The sequence below is a fragment of the Heterodontus francisci genome, chromosome 42 (genome assembly GCF_036365525.1).
Source record: "Heterodontus francisci isolate sHetFra1 chromosome 42, sHetFra1.hap1, whole genome shotgun sequence".
Lineage (NCBI taxonomy): Eukaryota > Metazoa > Chordata > Chondrichthyes > Heterodontiformes > Heterodontidae > Heterodontus > Heterodontus francisci.
In genome coordinates this window covers 8816911-8832073 of record NC_090412.1, presented here as the reverse complement: position 1 = coordinate 8832073, position 15163 = coordinate 8816911, and the positions used below count along the sequence as shown (strand labels likewise).

Below are 15163 nucleotides of genomic sequence, written 5' to 3'. Positions count from 1 at the left end.
AGCAAAATTGGGCACTGAGCCACATGAGATATTCGTGAAGATGTCCAAAAGCTTGATCAAAGAGGTAGGTTTTAAGGAGCATCTTAACGGAGGAAAGAGACACTGAGAGGTTCAGGAAGGGAATTCCGGAGCTTAGGGCCGAGGCAGCTGTAAGTTCAGCCACTAATGGTGTAGTGATTAAAATGAGGGATGCTCAAGAGGCCAGAATTAGATGAGTGCAGATATCTCAGAGCGTTGTGGGGCTGGAGGAGATTACAGAGATAAGGAGGGGGCGAGGCCTGGAGGGACTTGAAAACATGGATCAGAATTTTAAAATCGAGGCGTTGCTTGACCGGGAACCAATGCAGGTCAGCGAGCACAGGGATGATGGATGAATGGGACTTGGTGTGGGTAAGGAGGCTCAATCCATAACCATATGTTTGAAGCTTTATACCAGAGTACAATTTTAGCCCAAGTTACATCTGCATAAATTGTGTCAGCTTGGTGACGTGGGTAGCACTCTCACCTCAGAGTCAGAAGGGCATGGGTTCAAGTCTCACTGCAGCACTTGAGCAGATGATCAAGGCTGATATTTCAGTCCAGTACTGAGAGAGTGCTACACTGTCAGAGGTGCCATCTCTAAAACAAGACGTTAAGCAAAGGCCTGTGCCGTCTGCCCATGTTGGTGAATGCAAGAGATCCCATAGTGGTTGTGTTTTTGGAAACAGCCAACATCAGGTTGCCTTTTGTTCATTTCATTGCTGTTGGTTGGATCTTGCTGTATGCAAATTGGCTGGCATGTTTGACTACAAAACCCTGACTGTACTTCCAAAGTGCTTTGTTGGCAGTTATGTGCTTTGGGATGTCCTGCGGACTTGGAAGACTGCAAGTTCTTTAGTTTCATACCTTTTTCCTTCATGTTCTCTCTCTCTCTCCCTTTTCGACTCTCACCCTCTCTGATGTGTTCTGGGATGCTGTTCTTTGGGCACTGGTAACAGTTTGATAACTTGCCCAAGTTGGTTCTCCACATGTGAATCTAGACAGTGAACGCAGGTGGGCTATTTAATCATAGATTACTGCAGTGCCGAGCCCAATACTTTGCCTCATATGTACCTCTCCAGCAGGAATTGCTGGTTTGCGATCAGCAGCAATCACAATAGCATGGGATCTCATTGGGGCTGAATTTTATTTTTCCTCTGTCATTATGCCAAGTCTTGCTGACGTCAATTGTAGCTCCCCTACTGACGGTCTAACTGGGATCAGCTCCCTAAGCATTGACTGGGAGTTGAACCCACAACCTCACTAGTTTGTAAAGCTGAGGTTCACATTGCCTTCAGCAACTTAGTCATTTGAGGACATTTATGTGGTTTACACAGAAATGTTGATTCTGGTCACGCTGGTGCCTGAGAATTGTTGATTGGTCATTGCTTTCATTGTACATAGAATCATACAGCACAGCAGGAGGCCATTCATCCCATTGTGTCTCTGCTAGTTCTTTGAAAGTGATATCTATTTAATCCCAGAGCCTCACTTTTCTTTTTCAAGTATTTATCCAATTCCCTATTGAATCTGCTTCCATCGCCCTTTCAGGAAGCGCATTCCGGATCACAACTACTTGCTGTGTTTAAAGAAAAGTTTTCCTCATCTGAAACCCCGCAACGCCCCACCCTGACCCCCCAAACGTTCTGGCTCAGTGTCCTTTACCTATCACCTAAACTCAATGAATAGTTTTGGAGATGACCTATTCAATACTGTGCTTCTTCTGGAAAACCTTTCCATGCTAACATTGAATTTAACAGATTGTGGGCCAGGCCATTGAGGAGGTTGCTATTTTACCTCATTGGTTTCATCATTCACATATAGCTGCTCTGCTAAAGCTCTGCTCTCTCAAATGTGTTCATCCAGGAGCCAACGAGGAGGATGAAGGCGATGACATGCTGCTGAAGCACAGAAACGAGTTCTGGTGGTTTCCCCACATGTGGAGTCACATGCAGCCACATCTGTTCCACAACGAGACAGTTTTAGCCGAGCAGATGAAACTGAACAAGCAGTTTGCACTGGTAAGTCATGCATTTGGATTTTTCCCATCTGGAAACGGCAGTGAAGACCCTTGTGCAGCCAGCGTTCAATGTCCATTCTATAAGTCAATGGATTCTCAAATCTTGCCCAATGCTATAATTTGTTATGATAGACACAATAAAAAATATTTAAATTCATTGAATCGCAGTATGATACAGCATGGAAGGAGGCCATTTGGCCCATCGTATCTGTGCCAGTTCTTTGGCAGAGCTATCCAATTAGATCCACACTTATTTGACCAGGAGTCCTCCCCGCCACCCCCCCCCCCCCCCCCACTCTCCCCCAATCAGTAGACCCATTCACCCGCCTCTAGCATTCTCCCTCCACCTGGCGCCCTCCCTCTGGCCTCTTACCCGTTATTGATCTTTTCATTGAAAACTGTTGGCGAGACATTGGTCATCTCAATTTCTCTGTCCCCCTCACTCACTCTAACCTGTCCCCCTCTGAACTTACTACACTCCATACTCTCGGGTCTAACCCCGACATTATGATCAAACCTGCAGACAAGGGTGGTGGTGTTGTTGTATGGCATACCGACCTCTACCTTGCAGAGGCTCAGCGCCAACTCTCAGACACTTCTACCTACTTCCCCCTAGACCATGACCCCACCACCAAACATCAGTTAATGTCCACAGGACTGTCAGTGACCTCATCTCCTCTGGAGATCTTCCCTCTACAGCTTCCAACCTCATAGTCCCGCAACCCCGGACAGCCCGCTTCTACCTCCTTCCCAAAATCCACAAACAGACTGTCCCGGCACACCCATCATTTCAGCCTGTTCCTGTCCCACTGAACTTATTTCTTCCTATCTTAACTCTATCTTTTCTCCCCTGCTCCAGTCTCTTCCCACCTACATCCGTGACTCTTCTGACGCCGTACGTTATTTTGACAATTTCCAGTTTCCTGGCCCCAACTGTCTCCTCTTCACTATGGACGTCCAATCTCTGTACACCTCCATCCCCCACCAGGACGGTTTGAGGGTTCTCCGCTTCTTCCTTGAGCAGAGGCCCAACCAGTCCCCATCCACAACTACCCTCCTCTGCCTGGCTGAACCTGTTCTCACATTGAACAACTTCTCCTTCAACTCCACTCACTTCCTTCAAGTAAAAGGTTGCTATGGGTACCTGCATGGGTCCTAGTTATGCCTGTCGTTTTGAGGGATATGTCGAACATCCCTTGTTCCAGTCCTACTCAGGCCCCCTCCCCCAACACTCTTTCCGGGACGTTGATGACTGTATCGGTGCCGTTTCCAGCTCCCGTCCCGAACAGGAAAACTTTATCAACTTTGCTTCTAATTTCCACACTTCTCTCGCCTTCCCTTCACTTCCTCGACTTCTCTGTCTCCATCTCTGGGTATAGGCTGTCTACTACTATTCATTATAAGCCCACCGACTCCCACAACTACCTCGACTACACGTCTTCACACCCTGCTTCCTGTAAGGACTCCATTCCATTCTCCCAGTTTCTCCATCTCCGACGCATCTGCGCTGATACTACCTTCTATGACAGTGCTTCTGATATGTCTTCCTTTTTACTCAATCGAGGATTCCTCCCCACTGTTGTTCCCTCAACTGTGTCCGGCCCATTTCCCGCACCTCTACACTCACCACTTCCCCTCCCTCCCACAACTGCGACAGTTCCCCTTGTCCTCACTTTCAACCCCATCAGCCTCCATATCCAAAGGATCATCCTCCACCATTTCCGCCACCTCCAGCGTGATGCCACTACCAAACGTATCTTCCCCTCCCTTCCCCTGTCAGCATTCCGAAGGGATCATTCCCTCCGCGGCACACTGGTCCACTCCTCCATTACCCCCGCCACCTCGTCCCCTTCCCACGGCACCTTCCCCTGCAATCGCAGGTGTAATATCTGCCCATTTACCTCCCCTCTCCTCACTATCTCAGGCCCCAAACACTCCTTTCAGGTGAAGCAGCAATTTACTTGTACTTCTTTCAATGTAGTATACTGTATTCGCTGCTCACAATGTGGTCTCCTCTACACTGGGGAGACCAAAAGCAGACTGGGTGACCGCTTTGCAGAACACCTCCGCTCAATCCGTAAGCATAACCCCGAGCTTCTGGTTGCTTGCCTTTTTGAAAGCAGATCTTCAAGGCAACAGTGTGGAATTATACAAAATGACCCTTTGGTGCATTTTCTGGAAAACATTCAGTCAGGACATGGGCCATGGATCAGGCTAAATAACAGGCTGAATTACTCACAAAAACCGCTTAAAACATAAACCCAGGAAAAGCCGAAAGGATAGCACCTGGAAGCAGAGACCGATTATTTAGACTGTGGCTCCATACAAAACAGGATTTTTAAATAACCAGTCTAATTAATTGGCCATGAATAATTTTGCACCATAACCTGCACTCTTAGGTTTTTTGAAAGAAATAACTTGTTTTTTTTTTAACATTTATGGCAGAATATTCATGTTTCGAGACCATTTAGTGGCTTCCTCAGTTGGCTCAGAGGGTTTACCAAGTGTATAGGAGGCAGAAAGAAATTAGGGATGTTGCCTGCTCGATCCCTTATCTCCGTCGAGTTAGCTGATCTCAATGGTCATGTTGGGGGAAAATCTCTAGGTTATCTGCTCCTGATCACCCATCCCATTAACACCCCCACCCCCCACAGACTGAAAGTCCGCAGGTGTAGACCTCAGGTGAGCATAGGCTCGGGGTCTCCTGTGCTTCCCGCACAATTGAAAAGCCTGCAGTGCGGCAAGACTCAGTGATGAATGCAGGCCACGTGGCCAATGGGCATGGACAATGTACAAGCAGATGAATGCAGGCTACATGGATGGCGTACAAGCAGCCAACTGGCATGTTTTAAGAGAATTGGCAAAAGAGGTGGGATGAGAAGACACTTTTTGTCGCAGTAAGTTGCTATGAGCTGGAGTTCACTGTCTGAAAGGATGGTGGAAATTCAAATCAGGAGTAACTTTCAAAAGGGAATTGGATAAATACTTGTAAAGGAAAAAAGACACCTGCAGGGCTGTGGCTCAAAGGGCAGAAGAGGGAGTGTGACTAAGACCTTTCCATAAAATAATTTATGATTTTAAACCCTGTATTCGATGTGCAGAAGAAAAATCCAGTGCTGTTATATCTGCCCTCAGCTCAGTCTGGTATGTAGGTCACTTGTGCTAGAGCTTTGGTGGATCAGCTTTGGCCACAGATTAGAAAGGGATTTCCTCCTTGAGCTAATCAAAATGTTTTATGATTTTAATCTAGCTTCTCCTTTGCTGTAATACGCACACAAGTCCACTATAGCTTTGCTGTGAAGGAATGTGAGAATGTCCAACAAAACCTTGTGTAAATGAAGGCAATTTCGCTTTCACTGATGCCACCTCCATCCAGTTCACTCCAAAGCAAAAGCCTCTGCTTTAGCCTTAAAAGGTTTACTATTCCAGCCATTCGACCTGGAGTTTGGAAAGGCCATTTTTGTTATTCATTCATGGGATGTGGGTGTTGCTGGCAAGGCCCGCATTTATTGTCCACCCCTAATTATCCTCGAGAAGGTGGTGGTGAACCACCTCCTTGAATCGCTGCAGTCCCGTGTGATGTAGACCCGCCCACAGTACTATTAGGGAGTGAGTTCCAGCATTTTGATGATGAAGGAACGTCGATATAGTTCCCAGTCAGGGTGGTGGGGAACTTGGAGGTGGTGGGGTTCCGATGCGCCCGCTGCCCTTGTTCTTCTCGGTGGTAGAGGTCATGGGTTTGGAAGGTGCTGTTGAAGGAGGCTTCTTTTGGGAGATCCCAAAAGGTGGGATGAGCCACTCCAGATGTTAGGTTGGTTAAGTAGTCTGGGAACTTCCTGGAACAACTCTGAATGGCAACTACTTTATTGCACTGGAGTTCCCAACCCTCCAGTATTGTTCTGAAGTCTCCAAGAATTGAGCATTAATCTCCAGGACATGGCTGTGAGCAACACTGGAGAAAAATCATAAACATTAAGAAAAACAAACTGCCTTCCTCGAACACTTTTGATTATTAATTGAACAGATATTGGAGGTGGGTGGAAAGACTGTCTGACAAACAATCAAGAAGCATCCAATCAGGTAACAGTGAATGAGGATTGACGCTTCAGTAGACCAATGGTGGAATTGTGGGGCCGGAGCAGTTGCAGGAGGGAGGCCATGTGATCGAACCTCCTGGAATTTGCCCAACTAGAGTTGGCATCTCTTTTTGGCACCAGTCAGGAGAATGTTTGTTCACAGGTTCTAATCAGTTTAAATCTGAAGACCCTATTCTCTAGTTTCATTAATGTCTGGAGGCCAAATCTTCTGAGGTCCTGTCACTTATATTCTGCTCTGTTTCATTAACAGGATCTGGAATTGCATTGTGGACCACAAGCATATGAACACTTCGGTTGTTGATTTGAAATTCCCCTCTCTAGCCCTGCATTAACTACATGGTCAGGCAACACCTCGATATTAAAATTCTTATTCTTGTTTTCCAATCCCTCCATGGTTTTACTTCTCCCTATCTCTGTAAACTCCATCAGCCCTGCAAACCTCCAGGGTCTCTCCGCTCCTCCACATCCAGAATTTTTATATCTCCACCAATGGCGGCCAAGCCTTCGGCTGCCTCAGCCCTAACCTCTGGAATTCCATCCCAAAAACTCCCCCTCCTCCTTTAAGATGCTACTGTGGCGCAGTGGTTAGCACCGCAGCCTCACAGCTCCAGCGACCCGGGTTCAATTCTGGGTACTGCCAAGTTCTCCCTGTGACTGCATGGGTTTTCGCTGGGTGCTCCGGTTTCCTCCCACAGCCAAAGACTTGCAGGTTGATCGGTCATTATAAATTGCCCGTAGTACAGGTAGGGGAATTGAGGGAAGGTGAGGATGGGGTAGGACACAGACTTGGTGGGCCAAAGGGCCTGTTTCAGTGCTATATCTCTAAATAAAAATAAATAAAAATCTACCTCTTTGATCAAGCCTTTGGTCGCCTGACTTAATAGCTGCTTATGTGGCTCAGTGTTAAATATTGTTTGATAGTGGAGTATTGCGTACAGTTCTGGTCACCGCATTATAGGAAGGATGTGGAAGCTTTGGAAAAGGTGCAGAGGAGATTTACTAGGATGTTGCCTGGTATGGAGGGAAGGTCTTACGTGGAAAGGCTGAGAGACTTGAGGTTGTTTTCGTTAGAGAGAAGGAAGAGAAGAGGTGACTTAATAGAGACATATAAGATAATCAGAGGGTTGGACAGGGTGGATAGTGAGAGCCTTTTTCCTCGGATGGTGATGGCAAACACGAGGGGACATAGCTTTAAGTTGAGGGGTGATAGATATAGGACAGATGTCAGAGGTAGTTTCTTTACACAGAGAGTAGTAGGGGCGTGGAACACCCTGCCTGCAACAGTAGTAGACTCGCCAACTTTAAGGGCATTTAAGTGGTCATTGGATAGACACATGGATGAAAATGGAATAGTGTAGGTCAGATGGGTTCACAGGTCGGCGCAACATCGAGGGCTGAAGGGCCTGTACTGCGCTGTTATGTTCTATGTTCTAGTGCTGCCATGAAGAGCTTGGGACATTTTACTGCATTATAGGTGCTGCATAAATACAAGTTGTTGTTTCAGTGAACCTACTTATTTTTAACAATTATAAAGGAATTTCAGATGAATGTGTTCAGTGTTCATGGGTCAGTATCTCAGCATGATTCCAGGAATGTGGTGTTCATTTTTAAGGCCTCGGGCCTTCTCCAAGTAAAATGGCCCTCTTCATGAACAGAATAAGAGTGAGATCCTTCACAACATTCATTCTCAGAACTAAACTTCTCACCGAACTGTTTTGTTCCATTAAGAGGTAATTGTGGATCAGGAGGTCAACTCAAATCTCTGGGGATACACAATGTAAAATGACCTTAGACTATTCTGCACCGTTTCCAGAAAGAGTATACTATTACCACAACTCAAATTTCTGTAGACGTCTTGAGATTAGAAACAACAAAATATCATTAGCCTCCAGAGATTTAAGGCCCAACATTGCAAGGCTGTACTCCCAGCCCTGAAAGAGGAGCCAAGACTCAGAACTTCAGTCCTGTTTGGTAGATACCAGCCCTGACGCCAAGTCCTTTCGTTATCCAGGCACCCCTAACAAATGTTGCCATTGCTTGTAGACAGAGTTCAGGACAGAAAGCGTGAGGCTTACTTCCCGATGGCGGATGCGTTTGACAGCCCTTTCAAATTGAAGCCACCTTCACCCTTCATCACTGCTGAAAATTCGTTCCACTGCGAACTGCTCATGTTTTATTCATGCTTTTGAGTTGAAATCGCTGTGCTCTCTATTGCAACAACTGGTGACTGCCTTTAATCGTTGGAGTAGGCTGGGGTAATGGAGATTCATCAGAATCTCTTTGGCAGAGTGAAATGGAAATGAAAATGTAACGCTGTGTCAGAAACATTAAGCTGTGACGTGACCTTGGTTTCCCTCTCTGGTCCACACAAAGACCAGTGAGCATTAGAGTGGGTTCCTGTTGCCACGTCTGTTGTCAGCGATCGCTCACTCATAATAGACCTTTTCCCAGTGGTCCCTCCAGAAGTTCCATTACCAGTCAGTGCAGCAGCTCAAACTTTGATCAGATGATCCTCAGACCCACTTACCGTCCCCAGCTGCGTAAGGAGAGCCGTTCTTTCCCAGTCCCGACTGTTCTGTAATGTGACTGGGTTTGACTGTTCATTGAAGATAAATTCAGTGTTGTTAGTAACACAATCAGTTGTGCAAACTAATGGAGCTATTCCAGTTGTATTCCTGGTTTCTGTGACTACATCCCTCATTTCTTTACACTTTTAGATGCTAGGTTTAAAAGAAAGACGTGCATTTATATAGCACTTTTTATGACCTCAGGATATGGCAAGGTGCTTTGCAGTCAATGAAGTACTCTTATAAAGTGCAGACACTGTTAGATTCGTCCTGATCTTTTTGGTGAATGCCTAAAAGCGAATCTCCATGAACTCCATTTGTGAGGTATATTTAGTCAAATAAACAGTTTTTAAAAATTCTCCACTGTTGTGCTAACGCTCCCCAGTTGAACATTATACCTCGTGAACCGACAGGTAAATTAAACTCTGTACAGCGTGACCTTTTACTCAGTGACGGTGAAGATGTCCTGCTTGTTATTTGTACTGAAATTGTAAACGCATTCTTGATGCCCTGTGTTTATTATTTGGTACCAACAGTAGCGAGACAAAAAGATCTTAATCTCCCCTGCTCCTAATTCACTCAATGCCTCCAAACTGTCATTCGCAGTGGGTTAAAAGTTGAGCGCCAAGGTTCAAATGAGAAAGAAATTTAATTTGTATTTAAAAATCGCAGAGCAATGGATCCACTACCAACAATTTCTTGACTACATTGCATCGCATTTGTTCTGTAACTGGGCGCTGCAGGGGATTGTTGAAAGGACTTGACAGTTGGCAGACCATTCAATATAAAACTGAAAGCGTGTGTCTGGAAATCTTGTACTTTTGATGGATGTGAAGCAGATGGGGGAAGCAGGAGGGGAGGATCCAGATCAGTGTTGCTGTTCAGGGAGGATGCTCAAATGTAACCACTGTGGGTGGGCCAGCAATGGCAATGCTAGAATGTTGGTCGCACAATGGTGAGACCCTTGACCCCAGTCTCAACTGACTCCAATGCTCAGTCTTGAAGTGGTTGGTGAGCATCACAAGTGTTGACAGGTTGTCTGATGTACAGAGGAAAACTATCTTGGGGGCCCAATATGGGGGAGGGCAGGTATGTCTCAGCACCTTTCAAGTGCCAAATGATAGCTAACATCTGCGTAGAGTAGGTTGAATTTGATTGATTAATAAATCTTGAATAAAAAGCTAGTCTCAGCAATGGTGACCACGAAGCTACGGGATTGTCGTGAAAAACCCGTTGGTTCACCGATGCCCGTTAAGGGAAGGAATTCTGCCGTCCTTACCTGGTCTGGCCTACATGTTACTCCAAACCAAAACTCTTAACTGCCCTCTGAAATGACCTAGCGAGCAACTTTGTTGTATCAAAAACCCCTACAGAAAAGTCAGCACTGTGGGTGTACCTGCACCACGTGGACTGCAGCGGTTCAAGAAGGCAGCTCACCATCGCGGTGGTTAGGGCAGTTAGGGATGGTCAACAAATGCTGGCCTGGCCAGTGTGCTCACATCCCAGGAATGAATTTTTTTTAAATTGCCACGTTATGAAGAAGCACAAAAGCTCCTGCTAATGATGGATTGCATTACAGCTTTTAAGAAACATGGCAACAATTACCCATTGTGTTGGGTATGTCGCAACATAACAGCCATTCAGCGTTACTTCCAGTTAAGTTTTAGAACTGAATTTTAGTGTCAGTCTGGCTCAGATGATGCAGTCTCGGCTCTGAGACAGAAGATCATGAGTTCAAGTTCCATTCAAGAGACCTGACCTAATTTAGGTTGGCACTGTAGTACTGTACTGAGGGAGTGCTGCATTGCAGGGGGCGGGGGGTTCCCTGAGATGGACTATTAAATTAAAACCTTGTCTGGGTGGATATTGATCCACTGGTCATTATTTGAATATCAGGGTCTCCTCGGTCCACACTCCTCCCTTAACCAATACTACCAAGAATAGATTAACTGGCCGTGCATTAGCCGACATAACCATTGCCGCCCATCAAGATGATTCATAATTTCAGAAGCACTTTGAGATGTAATGCGGCACCGTGGGTTTGTTTTTTTTTAAAGAACACGACCTTAAAAAATAAATTTGTATCGTTCTATGCCTAACGTGACGCAATTGCAGGGTGGGTTTTAGTCTCCATCACCTGGGTGGTAATCTAGTTCATAGAATCGTACAGCACAGAAGGAGGCCATTCAGCCCATCATTCCTGTGCCGGCTCTCTGAAAGAGCTCTTTAGTTAATCCCACTGCTTTGCTTCCTCCCCCATAGCCCTGGAGGGTTATCCTTTAGGTATTTATCCAATTTCCCTTTTGAAAGTTACTATTGAATCTGCTTCCACCGCCCTTTCAGGCAGCGCGTTCCAGATCACAACAACTCGCCGTGTTTAAAACAAAATCTCATCTCCCCACTGGTTCTTTTGCCAATTATTTTAAATCTGTGTCCTCTGGTTACTGAGTCTCCTGCCAGTGGAAACAGTCTCACCCTATCGACTCTATCAAAACTCCTCATAATTTTGAACATATGTTAAATCTCTCCTTAGCCTTCAATGTTATAGAACCAGCCTGATTCACATTGCATTGAAATCGGTGGGCAATGATCAGGCATGTTCTATCGGATTCTGTTTAAAGGGTCGTGTGCTTCATTTTTTTTTTGTAGAAACAACCTTTTCTAATTAAAATTCCGGACTCTTCCAGGACCATGGAATCCCAATCGACATGGGTTATGCAGTGGCCCCACATCATTCGGGGGTGTACCCAGTTCACAGGCAGCTGTATGAAGCCTGGAAATCCATTTGGGGGATCAGAGTCACCAGCACGGAGGAGTATCCCCACTTAAAACCAGCTCGATATCGCAGGGGATTCATCCACAATGGTATCATGGTGAGTGGCACATCTCAAGGCAGCGTGAGACCTTTCTGCATTTATGACCTTCACAATTTCGTATGTCTGGATTGTTTGCAGTGGGTCAGTAGGGTGCAGGCAGTACTGCCTTGTAAAACTTGCTCTTCCTCTCTTCTGTTACGAGAGAGTGTTTTCTGTGTCACAAAACCCAGTTTCCCCCACTGGTTCGGGTTGGAATTCCCCTCCCCAATATTGTGCAGATCAAGAAGGAAATGAAAGAAAGACTTGCATTTATATCAGCAACCTCAGGGCGTCGCAAAGCGCTTTATGAAGTGTAGTCGCTGTTGTAGGAAACGCTGCAGCCAATTTGAACACAGCAAGAACCCACAAACAGCAATGTGATTATAATCAGATTATAATCAGATAATCAGTTTTAGTTGTATAGGCTGAGGAATAAATATTAGCTAGGACATCATCTCTACTCCATTTCGAAATGGAATCTTTTACATCCACCTGAGAGGGCGGACAGGGCCTTGGTTTGACATCTCATCCGAAAGACAGTATCTCCAACAGTGCAGCACTCCCTCTGTACTGCACTTCAATTCAGCCCGGATTACGTGATTGAATCTCTGGAGTGGGACTCGAACTCACAACCCCCTGATTCAGAGGCACACGAGCTACCCACTGAGTCACAGCTGACGGCTTGTAGAGGTTCCAGGTTCTACCATTGTTCCATGCTGAGTTAGATGTTGTCAGCATTTGGAGCACAACAGAGCGCCCTTCTGTTCCCTGCTGCACTACAAATGGAGGAAAATTAGCCAGGCTTGCTGCTGTTTGTTGATATGTTTGCATTTTGGGTGGGGGCAGGGCCAGGCCCAGCTATCTCCACATGCCCGCCCCCCTGCCCATGGTCACGGACTCTGACGTGAGGGACCGGCACTTGGATGAGAAACAGAAGCCAACTGACTCTCAATAACCTTCAAATTTCTCTGCCACTCTCTTCCCCCCCCCTGCCTCCCCCCAGTAAGCTGCGAACACACTGGGACCTTGGAGGGGGTGTATTGCACGTTCACCAGAATGATATCATAGCTGAAAGGGTTAAATAACGAGGTCAGATTGCAGAGAATAGACTTGTATTCCCTTGGGTATAGAAGCTCGAGGAGTGATGTAATTAAGATGATTTAAGGAGTTGATAGGATGGTTAAAGAGAGAAAGTGTTTGTTCTGGAGGGGGCAGGACCAGAACAAGGGGGTATAACCTTAAAATTAGAGCCAGGATGTTCAGTGGTGATGTCAGGAAGCATTTCTTCACCCAACAGGTAGTGGAAATCTGGAACTCTTTCCCCACCACCCCCCCCACCCCCGAGGGTGGGGGCAGGGGAGTGGGGGTGGTGTCAATTGAAAATTTCAAAACTGAGTTTGACAAATATTTCATCAGTCCTGGTGAAAGGTTATTGGCCTGAAACATTAACTCTGTTACTTTCTCCACAGATGCTGCCAGACCTGCTGAGTATTTCCAGCATTTTCTGCTTTTATTTCAGACTTCCAGCAGCTGCAGTATTTTGCTTTGGTGTTGATGGGTATTTGTTAGACAAGGGTATTCAGGGTAACTAAGGCGGGTAAATGGAGTTGAGAGCAAGGTCAACCATGATCTAAATGAATGAAGGAACTGGCTCAAGGGGTTGAATGGCTACCTCATGTTCCCAGGCCGCTTTCATTTATTGTTTAGTGCCCAAATTGTTGGGAGACGTGAGGATATCCTCCTTACCTCCTCCCTCATCCTCTTCCTCCATTCCCCCCCTCACCATCCCTTCTCCCCTCTCCCCCTCTTCCCCACCATCTGGGGGAAAATCCAACTCCAAGCAGAGCTACCACCAGTGTGTGAGTAAACACAGCCCTCGACCTATTTCCTGTCGGTCCATGATACAGCTTATTAAAGAAATAATAAACTCTGCTACTGGGCAACTTCTGTTCTGCAACACTGATAGTAAAACGTGTTAATTGGTACCAGAGATTGCCATTGACTTTTTTTTCAAGCAAATCACTAATTCACTAAAAAGCAGCAGTAGTGATGAATACATCTGGTTTATTAATTCGTAATTAAAATTGTGCATAAACATTTCGAAATTGTGCAGCGAGCACAATAGCACTTTCAGTGAACAAGTTACATAATCTGTAAATATGTACAATAACTTCATACAGAGTTATTTTTTAAGGTGATTTGGAAAAGAAGCAGGTGACGTGAGGGAACCTTTATTTTTACACAGCGTTATTATGATCTGGAATGTGCTGCCTGAAGGGACAGTGGAAGTGGATTTAATAGTAACTTTCAAAAGGGAATTGGATAAATACTTTAAGGCAAAATATTTACAAGGGTATGGGGAAAGAGCTGGGGAAGTGGTATTAATTGGTTAGCTCTACCAAAGAAACAGCAACAATCATGATTGGCTGAATCATTCTTTGATTATATGATTACTGAGATATAATAAATAGCAACTGTACCTTGCAGAATGAGCACCACTTTCTGTAGAATCTACAGCGTACAGGAGACTAACTAAAATGTCTGCCAAGCGGTTTTAGTCTCGACCTTTTGTTCAGGGTTGTGGATAATGCAGTCAGTGTTTCGAGAGCTTTTCGCGTTTTTAGGGGATTCCAAAATTGTTTTCAAAAAGCAATCTGAAATTCCCCATCACGTCTAAGCACTTAAAACTGTTTCAAATCACTGGATTCCGTTACTGAAAATGTGTTACAAGTTTGCTGCTGGCTTGTGTGCAATGGACAATTTGTTGCAACAAATTTCCGTTTACAAAAGAACGAATCTAAATTGATCACGATGACATAAGCCTGGTGAACTATTTTTCTCTCCCTCTCTCTCCCTCTCTCTCTCTCTTCACATCATCCCAGGTTCTGCCTCGCCAAACTTGTGGGCTGTTCACACATACCATCTTTTATAATGAGTATCCAGGAGGATCTAAGGAATTGGACAAAAGCATTCGGGGTGGAGAGCTCTTTCTTACGGCGCTGCTTAATCCAGTAAGTGAGATTTAAATCAGACTTAATGATTTGTTTGAATGATAACCTGATTATTGTAGGAGTATGGGAATATTTCCACTCGCTCACAGCAGTGAAATCCAGCTACAATGGACTAATAAGGGCACCTGGTCACTTTAATACCTTTGACTTTCCCCTGTGAATTTTGCACTGGGACAGGCAGAGAGTAAATAACACACGTCCGTCAATGGATTAAACCTGTCAATCAGAGGTATGGGTGGAGCTCAGTTGAAATCTTTGTTAGTGGCACATTCCCGACAGAATCTCAGTTTTAGTCTCTTGTGAGCAGTATATAAAGCAATGCAAAGCCCCTGGTTTGAATATGCACCAAAGGTCATTGCTACTGTCTGATAACCCCTAACTTTTCAGAGCTATTGGTCTGTACATGGAAGAAAGACTTGCATTTACGTAGCGCCTGTCACAACCTCAGGGTGTCGCAAAGTGCTTTACATCCAAAGAAGTAGTTTCCAAATACAGTCACTGTAGGAAATGCAGCAGCCAATTTACGCACAGCAAGCTCCCACAAACAGCAATGCGCGAGTGACCAGTGTTTTTTTTAATGATGTTTGTTCAGGGA

At 45.4% G+C, this 15163-nt stretch overlaps 1 protein-coding gene across 12 annotated transcripts in view; it reads left to right on the top strand.

Annotated features, from left to right (window-relative positions):
* Positions 1–15163, top strand: part of ndst2a (N-deacetylase/N-sulfotransferase (heparan glucosaminyl) 2a) — a 480630-nt gene that overhangs the window by 416692 nt on the left and 48775 nt on the right. For 11 of the 12 annotated variants that reach the window (XM_068020523.1, XM_068020517.1, XM_068020510.1 and 8 more), the window contains 3 exons: positions 1885–2039; positions 11390–11575; positions 14440–14568. In XM_068020523.1, the coding sequence (XP_067876624.1) occupies positions 1885–2039; positions 11390–11575; positions 14440–14568 (470 nt within the window). The remainder of the gene's footprint in view (positions 1–1884; positions 2040–11389; positions 11576–14439; positions 14569–15163) is intronic. The other variant, XM_068020521.1, reaches the window with a different exon arrangement.